Source organism: Aureobasidium subglaciale (assembly GCF_000721755.1).
Source record: "Aureobasidium subglaciale EXF-2481 unplaced genomic scaffold scaffold_2, whole genome shotgun sequence".
NCBI classification, from domain to species: Eukaryota; Fungi; Ascomycota; class Dothideomycetes; order Dothideales; family Saccotheciaceae; genus Aureobasidium; species Aureobasidium subglaciale.
The window spans coordinates 591,574-604,626 of record NW_013566993.1 but is presented as its reverse complement, the minus strand read 5'-3'; the positions used below and the strand labels follow the sequence as shown (position 1 = coordinate 604,626).

At 50.3% G+C, this 13,053-nt stretch overlaps 8 protein-coding genes across 8 annotated transcripts; 4 read left to right on the top strand and 4 right to left on the bottom strand.

The window, feature by feature from the left end:
• Positions 1 to 741: 741 nt before the first annotated feature.
• AUEXF2481DRAFT_1729 (uncharacterized protein) lies at positions 742 to 1,356 on the top strand (the record flags this gene model as incomplete). Its single annotated transcript, XM_013491727.1, has 1 exon — positions 742 to 1,356. One exon carries the CDS (start codon positions 742 to 744, stop codon positions 1,354 to 1,356), a length of 615 nt encoding a protein of 204 aa, XP_013347181.1.
• A 68-nt stretch (positions 1,357 to 1,424) lies between these two features.
• On the bottom strand, positions 1,425 to 1,853 carry AUEXF2481DRAFT_26143 (uncharacterized protein; the record flags this gene model as incomplete). Its single annotated transcript, XM_013491872.1, has 1 exon — positions 1,425 to 1,853. One exon carries the CDS (start codon positions 1,851 to 1,853, stop codon positions 1,425 to 1,427), a length of 429 nt encoding a protein of 142 aa, XP_013347326.1.
• A 162-nt stretch (positions 1,854 to 2,015) lies between these two features.
• Positions 2,016 to 3,479, top strand: AUEXF2481DRAFT_382936 (uncharacterized protein). Its single transcript, XM_013492241.1, has 3 exons — positions 2,016 to 2,459; positions 2,519 to 2,646; positions 2,696 to 3,479. Exons 1-3 carry the CDS (start codon positions 2,177 to 2,179, stop codon positions 3,251 to 3,253), a joined length of 969 nt encoding a protein of 322 aa, XP_013347695.1. The 5' UTR covers positions 2,016 to 2,176; the 3' UTR covers positions 3,254 to 3,479.
• On the top strand, positions 3,395 to 4,450 carry AUEXF2481DRAFT_382572 (uncharacterized protein). The gene is made up of 3 exons (XM_013492240.1): positions 3,395 to 4,048; positions 4,104 to 4,289; positions 4,349 to 4,450. The coding sequence occupies exons 1-3, from the start codon at positions 3,536 to 3,538 to the stop codon at positions 4,415 to 4,417; spliced, it is 768 nt and encodes a 255-aa protein (XP_013347694.1). The 5' UTR covers positions 3,395 to 3,535; the 3' UTR covers positions 4,418 to 4,450.
• Positions 4,451 to 4,483: 33 nt separating this feature from the next.
• On the bottom strand, positions 4,484 to 5,758 carry AUEXF2481DRAFT_1725 (uncharacterized protein; the record flags this gene model as incomplete). Its single annotated transcript, XM_013491726.1, has 1 exon — positions 4,484 to 5,758. The coding sequence occupies one exon, from the start codon at positions 5,756 to 5,758 to the stop codon at positions 4,484 to 4,486; it is 1,275 nt and encodes a 424-aa protein (XP_013347180.1).
• Positions 5,759 to 6,295: 537 nt separating this feature from the next.
• On the top strand, positions 6,296 to 7,510 carry AUEXF2481DRAFT_1724 (uncharacterized protein; the record flags this gene model as incomplete). The annotated part of the gene is made up of 3 exons (XM_013491725.1): positions 6,296 to 6,375; positions 6,477 to 6,908; positions 6,961 to 7,510. 3 exons carry the CDS (start codon positions 6,296 to 6,298, stop codon positions 7,508 to 7,510), a joined length of 1,062 nt encoding a protein of 353 aa, XP_013347179.1.
• A 94-nt stretch (positions 7,511 to 7,604) lies between these two features.
• AUEXF2481DRAFT_1723 (uncharacterized protein) lies at positions 7,605 to 8,684 on the bottom strand (the record flags this gene model as incomplete). Its single annotated transcript, XM_013491724.1, has 3 exons — positions 7,605 to 7,972; positions 8,023 to 8,278; positions 8,337 to 8,684. 3 exons carry the CDS (start codon positions 8,682 to 8,684, stop codon positions 7,605 to 7,607), a joined length of 972 nt encoding a protein of 323 aa, XP_013347178.1.
• Positions 8,685 to 11,486: 2,802 nt separating this feature from the next.
• On the bottom strand, positions 11,487 to 12,683 carry AUEXF2481DRAFT_26138 (uncharacterized protein; the record flags this gene model as incomplete). The annotated part of the gene is made up of 2 exons (XM_013491871.1): positions 11,487 to 11,602; positions 11,660 to 12,683. The coding sequence occupies 2 exons, from the start codon at positions 12,681 to 12,683 to the stop codon at positions 11,487 to 11,489; spliced, it is 1,140 nt and encodes a 379-aa protein (XP_013347325.1).
• Between the last annotated feature and the right edge of the window lie 370 nt (positions 12,684 to 13,053).

The following is a 13,053-nucleotide window of genomic DNA, read 5'->3' as shown; positions in this document are numbered from 1 at the left end:
GTAAAGGACAGAAAGACGATTGGAGCTTGCGGTGATCAGAGTGGGCTTTGAGGCGTGTCTAGCAGAAATGTCTCTACATGACGATTCCCATATCCCGCCGCACACAGGCCAACTTGATGCCAAGACCCTTTCACGTGATCTATACCATTTATGGAGATCAACAGAGATCGCGCTTCGAAACAAACTTTCCTGAGGTTTTGCTATTGGTATGAGCGTGGACTCCCAAATCAGACGCGTGCTGAATGGTAGAGCGTGGAGCACGTCGTTGTAAGACTTTTACATCGCACAAAAACACGGATTAGAAAATTGTAAGGCTACACGAAGAACAGTAAGTATCAGGTCTCACCATCTATCAATCGTGAGCTCATAAGCTGCTGAGTGATTCAGTGATCAAGCAATGAATTGTATCATTTTTGTCAACCATGCGTTGACTAGGTTCGGAGCTCCTTCGCGACTGCCATAGTGACAAAAGATCGACATGCACACCGATCAGCCTATTGCATGCTTTATTCGTACACGCTCGTCCCACAAGACTGCATGCCCATTGACATGGCACACGATCTCCCCAACCGCCTGCAGTACTCCTCGTGCCTTGCAATCCAAAAGATCGTATCTGCAAGCTTCATAAACTGATCAAGCCCTTCCCACCTTGACCAGAACTTCCCATACATCGAGCTCATGGCATCTTTTTCCTAGAAATCGTTTGCCGAGTCGCACTGCACAGATTCCAAACTCGACACGATGACTCCAAGAGATGTTCATGCCCGACTACGTTACTCCGTGAGCCTTCCAGGCGAAACCTCACACGACCAAGAGTTGGCCAGAGCAGTCCTAGATCTTCGCCAATGGGAGTCCAGCAAAACAGCAGAGCGAATGCGTCATCTCGTCTCTGATCGCGACCACTCGCGTGCCGAGACCATTTCCTTGAGTAGCCAGCTGAACTACATGGAGGACTGGATCATGGGCCTCTATGTATCGTACAGTGTGTTACCATCAAACGAGTTAATGATAGGTTACATGTGGCATCTCATATGCTCGATACCGAGACTGCGTGGACGCGTCGTGCAGGACGAACAGGCTTATCAGAGCCTTGAACAGAGTGTGAGCTTATATGGAGCAGATGCTGAAGTACTGCTGCTACGTCAACAGCTACAAGCGCGGTGCGCCGAGAACGAGAGACTCAAATCTCAGATCAATGCTCAAGTCGAGGGCAGAATGGACGAGGTGTTTGATTCAGCGGTACGATTGGCGGTCGAGCATGAGCGTGGCAAAGACGAGGTCGTGATCAAAGACCTTCGTCAGGAGAACCAGAGACTTCGTGTAGCGCTAGAGACGCAGACACGGTCAGACTGTTAAGGTCGAGGATGTGAGAGAGGTCAAGCAATGGCGGCATCGGGATAGCGTGATGTGGTTAGGCAGGAAAGCTATTTACAGTCCTCACAATCCTTTGTACCTTCTTCCGTGACTGTAGTATCAGGCTGAGCAGAAGGTGTTGATTGCGCAGGTGTATCCTCAGTCTTGGATTTGGAGGGCTTGTCGGAGTGGCCGAGGTCGCGACCTGGTTCGATATGGTTTCTCAACAGCTGTTTTAGAGTCTTTGTCTCAGGGAAGCCTCCCTCTGCCTTCCTATCCCATAGTAATATCTCTTTTGGTTGGGCGCCTTCTTCAGATCCGAGCGGAACATAGGTGAGGTAGACTTGAAAGAGGCCACTTGTAGCAGGGATGAGAGCGATCTCGCCGATAGCTGTCCCGAAGGTCGACAGTAGTTCCTGGCCAAAGTATGCTGCTCGTAACATCCATCTGCACTGAGTACAGTACGATATGGCGACACGAGGGAGTTTGGGCGACGACATGGCGGATGGTTTAATATGTGCTTTTGTGCTTGTGCCTCCAGCAATGAGGAAGTCGCGAAGCTTGTCGGTCGCGTACAAGCCCGCACCTGCCTTTCCAGTCTTCACAGTCTCAACAACCAGCACATATCACTTTTCCGGGTACTTCCCTCTGGTAAATCTTGCGTACCTGCCTGTTGAATCCAATATCGAAGGAGAAGAAGAAATGACATGTAGATGCTGGAACCCCTTCACGGTAGGTTTAGCTCAGCGACCAATTACGCAATGAGTAAGCCTTACTTCTTCCTCTTTCCTTCGTCTTGTCCAGTCTTGTCTCCTAGAGAGATATGGCTCTCACCTCGGTTCCGACTCCGACCGGTCTCTACGAACAGCGACGGTCGCCGACTGCTGGAATCGGTGTCTTCGCCGTCGCCGCCATTCCTTCAGGCACACGCATTCTTTGCGAACCTCCACTCTTTGCACTTCCCGAAGATGACGATGTCATTGAATGCTATCTTACGATCAAGGCTCTGCCGCTAGATCAGCAAGCTACCTTCTGGTCACTGGCCGCATCCATAGACCCTCCTGGGGATACAGAGTGGATTGGCGAGTTACGAGAGGCTTGTGATGGTATGTCCACAGTTTGTGAGCTGCACTCGGAAAGTGCTGATTCAACTAATCTGGCACAGAAGACATAGGCGATGGCTTCGACGACCTTGTCAAGAAGTACGAGGATGCATACTCGAGGTTCGAGACAAATCGCTTCACCTTGCGCTATCCTGACGGCTCGCCTAACAAGCTTGGGGTCTTTCCAAACGTAAGCATGTCCGCTGCTTCCAGATAACAGTCATACTGACATGCATCAGGCCGCACGGTTTAATCACTCATGTACACCTAATGTCTACCACCGCTATAACCCGAACATCGACTGTCTGACCATACACGCCCTCCGCGACATTCACCCTGGAGAAGAGATCTGCACGGCATACATTGATATCTGTCATGATACGGCTGAGAGACGTCGTATTCTAGCCCACTGGAATTTCGAGTGTGCTTGCGACGCTTGTGAGACGCGGGATCCGGCTCGCGAAGCCCGGAGACACAAGTTGGAAGAGCTTATGACGACCATGCAAAGGAGGGAGAACAAAAGATCCTTCGAGAAGTGGGGTACTTGGGACTATGCGGAGGCTCTTACACTTGTGGAAGAGGTCATCTCCCTCATGATGGAAGATGGCTTGGAAGAGACAGACACCTTGGGCGAAGCATATGAGCTCGCAGCCGAGTACAACCTCGCCATGGTCTGTAGAGAAGACGCTATCAAGTGGGCTGAGAGAGATGTAGAGGTCGAGCGTAAGTGCTGCGGCGAGGACAGTGCTGAATACACAAAGGCGATGGCTTTGCTTCAGCGTGCAAGAGGCACTTAGTGTCGCAACCGCTGTGAGGGTTTCTGTACAGCCTGGCTTTCGGTCGTAAACACAGATTGCTTGTTCTGCTGGTTGCTCTTACCAAAACTTCTAGTATGGTTCCAAAGCTGTGACGTCGATCGACCCTGTCATGAAGCTCCGAGGCATCATAGAACGCCTCCGCACCGGCGAGCATGTCCTCGGATATCCACAACATCAATGAATTGAAACATTGTACAGTGACCTAAGACTTGAAATATACGAACCTGGCGCAGCTCGAGTGACGCGCTGAGATTGATCATTATGCCTCTCCTCAACTTCTACCTGCTCAATCTCAAGGACAACATCCAACCCCACACCTTCCTCGCTCACCTCCAAAAAGCCAACTCTTCCATCAAAGTAATAGTAGCATCAAAGCCACGTCACTTTGTCGTGAAGACCACTACTCAAGACGCCTCCATCCTGAACAAACCATGGGATCTCATGCTCCTCCTTCAAGGACTCAACGGCCAACTTCCCAATGCCGTCACCCAGCACATATCCTCCCAATTCACCCTTCCAGTGGGCATCCCGTCAAAGCTACTCTCTGGCTACCCAGACAAAAATGCCAGACTTATCAAAGAAGCGCCCTTCGCTGGACTGACGGGCTCGTTGGACAATCCAACCATGCCAGACTCAAGTCAGAAATTAGAATTGTCGCCTGACATGCTGAAGTTCATGGATCAATTGCTCAAGGAGCATGATGGCCCTGTCACCATGTTGAATTTGTTAAAGTTCAAACCTAATGGCAAGCAGAGTTATTATCAATATGGACAGGTGCGCCCTTGCCATCACAACCACAGGTAGACTGCTTTGCTGACGAAAAGGGTAGGAATTCATCAAAGTAGCAGGAAAACGTGGCGGTGATGCTAAAATTGTGGGAAACGTGATCCCTGCAGACGGTGCAAAGAGTGGGTGGGATGAGATTGCTATTGTGCATTATGCCAGTATAAAGCACTTTTGCGATATGCTGGCTGGAGAAGACTATCAGGCCATCAATGAAAAGTTTAGACTTCCGGTGAGTTCTGCGCTTTCTGAGAGGGTTGCTGCAATCTTACTAACTTGACTTCAACATAGGCCCTAGAGGATACACTGTTGGTTTGCACTACCGAGTTTGGAGTGATGGGTTCAAAGGCTAAGCTGTAGAAGAGCGGTTGTCCTGAGCTCGTCGGATTGATCTTTGTAACTTCTATCTTTACACCATGCCGTGTTTTACCTGCTCATTTGTGCCGAAGCTAGAATCTCCCGAACACTACCGATGCTTGTTTCTCCTATATCTAAGTGAGGATTGACAATGTCTGCATCTCTAATTCTGGCATTCTTTGCTGCTTCCGCCCACGAGGCAGTGTGCGATGTACCCGGTCTGACCATGTGACTCTCATCCGAAAGGCGAACCAACAATTGCTCTGTCTCGGCAGAAACGGCAGTGACCTGTCGTCGTAGATATGAAGTGTGTTGCATCAAGGCTGCTTCATCTTGTGCAGTGGATCGAAGAATCTCTATGAATGGAAGGATTCTCGAAGCAAGTCCAGTATTGCTCGACTGCGCGTCACTGTTCGCTGATTGTTGTCCGTCTGGAACAGGTTCGATGCCGCCTGGTTTGGCCTGAGAGTCGGGGCTGAGAACGCGAAGCAAATGCTGTCGCGAATTGATGTACTTGTCGTAGGGATTCTGCAGGGTGGTTTTGATGTCTTCCAGAGACTCCTCTGCTCCGGTATCTGCTGTTATTTCCAGATCAGGGTCCGTGTGGTCTTCGTCCTCTGACAACTTTGCAAGCTCGCCTTCAATCCATGCAATCAAGTCATCTCGAGCTCGTCGAAGGGCATATGCCCGCTTCCAGTCTTCCAGATTGGTGTCTTTAGCATGATTGATATGTGGTTTCGATTGGATGTTGCTCTGCGCGCGCAGCACGGCTTTCTGTAGTTCGAAGATATGAGACTGGGCCTCCGCCAAAGATTCGTCCTGAGATTGTTGTGTATGAGGTGGTGGTATCTGAGCTTGCATACCATTCAAAAGCTCGCTTGGATCCGCATATCGTGAACTGTGCCTGGCCTTTTCCAGATTGTCCAGTGCCTTGTCAATGACCAGAAGTTTGTCTCTTCGTTGTCTCTGTCGAATGAGCGCAACGGTATCGGCGACTGGGCTGTCTTTCATCTTAGTAGTCTCCCGTTTGTCGACCGGACTTTGTAGAAGACCAAGTTCTGCTTTCAGAGCATCGTATTGTGATTGTGCTTTTTGTCGTGCGATGAGAGCCTGCATGAACGCTCTTCTTACACCGTTGAACGGAATATTGATTGCAGACTGTGCAGATGTCTCCGCGACAGATAAGGTTGCCTTGGATATAGGAACATTTTCATCATGGACAAATTGAGTCAAGAGAGAATCGATGCCCCTTCGAATTTTGTTGACCTCTTCGCGCGACCTGATATATGGCCCTAGAGCCTCTGCGAGCTCCGGGAGAGGGCATTGTTCTACCAAGTCTGGCATGATATTTGAGAGATGATGTGGTTGCTAGGTTGGTGGGTCGGTGGAAGATTGTTTGTATACAGTTTCTTGGCGCAACTTTTGCACGTGAAACTGGAGATGAATTGCTGATCTGCAACCTTCGCAAGCTGACTCTACTTGTTCGACACTACCGCCTCTCGCAGCACGAAATGCTACTGCTACTCGAGGCTCCTTAGTATTGCTGACGCGTCCCGATACATACCGAAGGCTTATACAACGTAGAGATGCCGGACGGCTGGAGACGTGGGTTGGTGAATCCAAGGGAAATCACATCTCCAATAAGCTCGCCCTCAGTGACATGCAAGTCATATTTGAGGCGAACCCCGGAGAGACTGTCCGAACGACCCGCTGGAATGCAGTCCAAGGTCGTACGGCGCACAATGTCGTCGACTTGATGTAATATAACATCAGGTGATCATGCAGCAATCGCACCTACCATGCGCTCTCGCCGTGAGCTGCAAACCCATAAGGGGACCATCCGCCTCCAGACAACTCGTAAAATCATACACTCCAACCACGATGGATATACCCGAGCATATGAGAAACTTTGTCACGGCCATGCAACAAGTCTATCTGTTTCCGATGACTTTAGACGGCGAGTAAGATACCATTTCTGCTATGCCGCATCTTGTCCGACACTATTATTTTAGACGGACTAGAACCGAGTGTTCCTTGATTCAACATCTGATACCCTCGATAGACTCGACTGGAAGCCACCACCCATGAAAGACGGCCATCGTGGACGGCATCTCTGGACTGATGCTTTTGGTGTCCTCAACTTCATCACGCTGTTCAAGGAAACGTCACAGCCTCACTTCTTGGTACTGGCGGCTATACTTGTGGAGACAGTGCACGACGTACTAGGCCGGACTCGGGATCTTTCTGCGCGGCTACCAGGGGCCTCGGACATGTCTCCGTTGGCTGGTGGATTGCGCATAGGCAAGACTGAAGCCTTTGGGTCCGATGGAGATGGACAATATCATCACTATCTGACTCTGTGGATGCTGGCGCTGAACAGACTTTGTGTTGCAACAGGCGAAAGAAGTTACAACGACCAAGCTGTGGTACTGGCTCAAGCGATACATCCTGCTTTTGTGTATCAGCGAGACTCTGCACACCCGAGTATGGTCTGGTAAGTCACGGTATCTTACAAGCAGCGTGAATCGTACTCACGATATGTACAGGAAGATGTCGATGGACTTATCCCATCCTCTTGGTCGTGGTGAGGGCAATATGGATCCTATCAACGGTCTTGTCATCTTCAAGATTCTGCAAAAAACCAACGGCGACATGAATGTGTTGCGAGACGAGATCATGGACTATCAGAGGATTGTTGACCAAAAGGGTAAAGCTTACGCCTCTTCCGATACTCTGGATCTAGGTATGGTGCTCTGGGCCGCCCACTGGCATGCAAATGAGTACGACTGGGCATCAGACCTCGCGAATGCCGTAGTTCGTGATATGCGGATATTGTATCACGAAACGCATTACCTCGATATGCCAATTGACCAACGTCTGGCGTTCAGGGAATTTGGAACCTGCTTAGGCATCAACAGCCATCCCACTCATGAGTTGAGGCCGGTCAGAGACGACATAATCGTGGCATGGGAGACAGCAGGCAGGGTGCCTGTACCGATCAAGAATGTCGATATGGAATCTCTTGAGCCCATCGATTTGGTCATGTACGCTGCAGCATTATGTTCAGGAGCGTTCGAAAGAGATTATCTGAATTAATTTATAGTCTAATATTATCATTGCGAGTACTGTCGTTCCTCAACTCCGCCATCATGCAATCGCTCATACAAGTCTTAGCTCGAAAAGCTGCCCCTCAGTTGTGTCCTTCCTCTGCATTTCTCTGTGCTGCTTCCTGGTCTGCGTGCTTTGCTGGGTCGAACACGTAGATAGGGAACTCTAGGAACAATGTGCGCTTGAGAATCACAGGCATCTTCTTGTACAGCGCTGGGGGAAAGGGGATGAGAATGCTGGTCTGGTGGAGATAAGCAGCATACTCATTCCAACCCTCGCCCTTTTCGTATCTCTTCTTTGCTCCAGGGCGTTCTTGGAGGGTCAGTCCGGACACGAACATCAACAGTGTGGTCAAGAAGATGGGTCCAACGATACTGGCGTACAATGCAGCCTTGGCACCACCATGCACATAGTTATAAGATGCGGGTGTAACGGCTAGCATGAAGATTGCTGGGGATATATTAGTACGGTGGACAAGGGTCAAGTAGGGATAAACTTACAGAATTGGATCAGAATCTCCGCAAAGTAGTTGGGGTGACGCGACCAGGCGAAGAAGCCCTTATTGCAAACAGCACCGCGCTCCTGGTGAGTCTGCTTGAATCTGTACTTCTGAATATCGCTGGTGGTTTCCATGATGATACCGATCGCAAAGCCGATGACAGCCAAGATGTCAGTAGCCTTGTTGAAGGCAGGTTGAGGGTAGCGATTGACAATGGGGCTGTTCAAGATAGTCACAGGCATGCTAACAGTCCAGACCTAATACCAAAAATGTTAGCAAAACTCAAAAAAGTCGCATGGTTTCGATCGCTCTTACCCAAAGAGTTTGGAAACTGTAGAATCCCAGCATAGGCAAGACCTTTCCACGCTTATCATCAAAGCGGTCGTCCTTGCCAGTCTTGATGATACGGAAAAGCAGGAACCCAGCAAGACGTGCTCCCCAAAGCATAATGAAGATGCTGTCGACGATTTGACGAGCACCGTGCTCGCCATACATGGCGACCGTGATGATGGCCAGGATCACAAAGTTGGTTCCGCCAGCGACATCGTTGAACTGATCAGTCTTGAAGATAACAGAAATGGCAAAGAAGACGGCCTGATATCCAAGAGTGATCAGGAAACTGATGGCTAGGTAGTAGTCATCGAGAACATGGACTGGAGCCATGATAGTCCGCTCTTGAAGGGCGTCTTGTCTAGTTGGTGATTGTTGGTTGGAAGATGATGTTCGATGTTGTTCGCTATATTTGGTGATCTGCAAAGAACTGGTATAGAACTAAATCAGGGTCCTGCACTTCCTTTTTGTTCGCTGTCGGATGCTGGTGGAACGCCAAAAGGATGAACTCAAAATCCGTTCTAAATGTCGTCACCAGCCACCTGCCAGCGCTCAATAAGGCATCCCTTTGCCAAGCCTCACGATTATGAGCGCGGAGTGAGATCTGTCGGGGTCCATCACTTTTTGCTGCGATCCGAGCCAAGTTCTATCTAGCAAGGCGCAAGGATATTTGCAGCTTCTCAAAACTCTGGAGGGAGCTCCGAGATGAATGTGCATATCGATTGAGGCTGTCCCCGTACATCGGAAAGAGAAGAAGGTCCTGCGGGAGTTGGACAAGGGAACTGTGAGATCAACCGTCTATCCTCCATATGCATTTCACGTGTGGTCGAACGCGATTGTCGGTGATCGTCTCTGGAGAGCCTCACCCCATGCCATAGACTTTGTCTAAAGTGTCCAACATGCGAAGGTGTCGAGATGGAATATGGAAAGGTTGTCGCAGAAAGGCAGCAGAGTCAAGCAAATCGCCGTGCGATGCACTCATCAAGACGGTCTTCGAAAAGTACAATGCTCCGCAAGTAGAGTGTGCCTACTGCCTAGTAAGAGCGCATCGACGTCTTAGGTTCTGCCTTTTTGTGACAACGATCACCAGTTTCGAAATCCTCGTGCCATTCAGGATATCCAACAAGTGTCTCTCCTTTCATTTTGCAGGCATCGCAAATGGCAGGTACACGCAGCACATCGAGATTCATCACCGGTCGCGGAGGACAACAGACGAACGGTCTTCTCGAAACTCCACTGTTCGTTTGTCGAACAAGATTGTCTTTATCCCTGCTGCATTTGAAGCATACAATATTGTTGGTGGAAGATAGGCGAAGACATGAACCGAGCTTCCATCATTTCAAGGACCTTTCAACGTGCAGTCGATCATCGGTAGAGTATAAGCCTGAGGCAAGAACAGGCGACTGACCATGCACGAGTAGAGAGGTGCCCCTTCGTCCGACCCATGTAAGACATCTCCCCAAGCTCGAGACGGACGTGCAAGGTGTGACAGCCAGCGGATCTATCCACATGAACAAAGCTGAGTGGAGATGTCCACGCAAGGCAGACCGCAGTAGGAAGGATAAGTGTTGGTGGTGTGTTGGACTTGGAACGTGCCTACATCGTGCATCTCGTATCTGCATGGGTCATCCTAGAGAATACCAGACCCCTCAAATGTCTCTGATATGCACGCTTCACCGAGTCGCGACTGGCAAAGATGGCGGCGAGGGAGGGGGGAGTGAAGAGGCACGGCTCACGACTTGTTTAACACACTTGGGGCTTCTCGATTGACCATTGCTCCCACATCTACTCTATGCTTACCGTGTTCGTCGACGACGTTCTCCACTGCATGCAAAAGAAACAAAAAAGTGATAAATTCGTCGTTACCGGAGGAGTGGATACGCTTTTCGACTTGACAAATGGCTCGTCACGGGTGCTAGACGGACTGACGCACATCGCAGTTGTGGTTGTTATGCGTTGACTGCGCTTGGCTGTCGCTCTGATTCATCGGTGTTCTATCACTGTTTTGGTATCGTCATCTCCATCACCATCTACTAGCCCACGAGAAGCCAAACTTGCAAAACGAAAGAAAAGAAAAGCACAAGTTCCTCAACAGGACCATGCGATGACCACATGCAGCTCGATCAAAGGCATTCTTGCCCTTGTCAGCAATCTGCCGTAACTACGGACTACGCTGTCTGGCAGCCGGTCTGTGAGTCCTTGAATCTCGCAACGTCACACTCCCAATTACATCATCGCCCACCTTCTAGTTTTGTGCTGGGTCGTTGGATGGTGCTTTTGCGCTTTTTCGGGTCCGGAGACTTGTGTCATAGGGTGCAAGAGGAGAATGACCGACGTGGCCAATCATTACCGCAGCGGGGAGATTCGTTCCCAGACCGAGGCGTTTTGATTGGATCGTTCTTCCACACCCTGACCCTGGCCACCTAAATGGCCGCTCTACTGGGCTCGTATACACGCGTCATTTGGCAGGCAGGTCAACCATAGGTACCCGCCAAGGCGAAGTGCGACCCCCGTTTTACAAGCCTTAGACGTTGATGGCGTGTGCTAGCGTGCCTTTCAGCTGCAAACGCGCCGAGTCATGTTTTGGCAGGTCACTATCTCAAAAGTCATGAAACTGCGATATCGTGCTCGGTGAGATGGGAGACGAAGAGTTTTGAAGGGTAGTTGCAAGTTCATATTCCGTAAGAGCTTTTGGGCATATACCGCATCATGTAGCAGCGCCCTCTTGTAAAACTATTGTACAGAACATACCGCCAGTCTCGGAAACACAACAAAGAAAAACAAAATGATGATGCGCCATGTACTCCCATTGTGGATTTCCACATAAGCCGTCTCCAAATTCATGGGTATCAAGTAGAAAGTGTAGCGATTGACGATGAAAGGTATTAATCCTGGTAAGAGGTTCATGATCCAGACTCCAGGTTGGACAGGGTAGAAGAAAGGTTCCGAATATTATGAATGCACGTGAAGCACGCCAGCGTATTCTGTTATCGAACAGATCGGCGTGGTTGTGTGCGTTGATGCATCCAGACCGTATAATAATACACGTAATACAAGTTGTGTGATCCGAAAAATCAAGGTAGTCGATAGAGGTTTGCGAGGCCTGAGTCAGACGCAAGCAATGATGATGCATACTTACTCGTCATCCGGTGAGGCTTGCGAGTCTTCGCCCTTGTGTACCTTGCGGTGACGTCTAAGGTTGGAAACGACGGAGAAGTGGCGGCCACATCCCTCGACATCACATGCAAACGCTGATGTATTGTTAGTCTCGTATTACTTCGATCCAATGCAAGACAGGTAAGACTTACGTTTTTCGCCAGTGTGGCTGTACATGTGGGTCTGAAGAGAACTGGGACGAGTGAAGCGCTTGTCGCAAATCTTGCACTTGTGCTTCTTCTGCGAGCTCGAAGAAACCTTTGAGCTGAATTGGCCCATCATGGACTGAGGTGCAGGGGGAAGAGCAACGTTGTCTGACAGGCCGGTAGGACGAGGCAATGTGCGGGACGATGTGTCAACAGACTCGCCTGCCGAGCTGTAGTCGCCATATGAAGCCTCGCTGACAGAGCCGCCATAGTAGGATGAAGGGTAGGTGCTAGCCGACGAGATTGAGGAGTGGGCTGAATGTGTCGAAGGGAAGCCATATGAGTCGGAAGAGCTTCTGCTCGAACCCTGGGTTCCATAGATGTTTCTGGGAGTGATGTCTTGGCTCATGGCGACCATGCCTCTGCTAGCATCCAAAGCATCACTGAAGCTGTTACGCTCAGCCTCTGTGGTAGAAGCGGCATTCAGTCTGTTGACGTCAATTAAACTGCTCTGGCGGTGCTTGTTGGCGAGCACGGGGTTTCCAAGGAAGCTTGCGGATGCTACTGACGGGTGCGAAAGGCGGCGGTCCTGGTTGTAGGCGTATGCAGCACTGTTTGGGTACTCTCTGGCATATGACGGTGCAGAAGTCGGGGCGTACATGGCTCCGGATGAGGGAGCAGAGGTGACATAGGTCGAACCATAGGGACGGGGAGCACTGAGACCATCTTGGCCTGGTAAGCTGGATTGCGCGTATAGAGCATCCAAAGAATCAATACCTGAAGCCAAAGTTGGAGCCGGCATGGCACTTGGGTGCATGGGCATGGACACATTGACACTAGGGGCTCTTGCCACCAAGTGATGTGCGCCAGGATCGCTGACCATCGAAGGTTGAGGCAACGAGGTAGCATACATCTGATGGGGAGGTGCAGGACCTGAGACCCATGGGTTGGTGAAATGCGGCGCGGGGTAACGCATGTGGTCGTAAGCCAGGCCAGTGACCTGTTGGCGGTTGTCGACAGCCATTGCCATTGTGCAAGGGATTGGGGGAGAAGAAGGTGGGGTGGTAAGAGTAAAGAAGGGACAAGGATCGATGATGCTGATGTTGATATTGACGAGTGGTTGGTAGAGGGACGAGGCTCACAGCGTGTGTCGATGGTTTAAGGATCAACGCTGGAGACAGGTTCACAGAACGTGGAGAGGACGATCAATGTGTGTCCGACGATGGGGATCAGCGAGTTTATGTGTTTCGAGTTTCCTCTGCTGAGCTGCAAGCTCGAGTGTCGCGTCCGAAGGCGGGATTTGTTAAGCTCTGGTGGTGGATGGGCCGAAAAGCTTAAATGCCAGTAGAATAATGCTAGGGCCAGCAAGAAGCTCGAGGCGATTTCGGACAGAGCGTAGA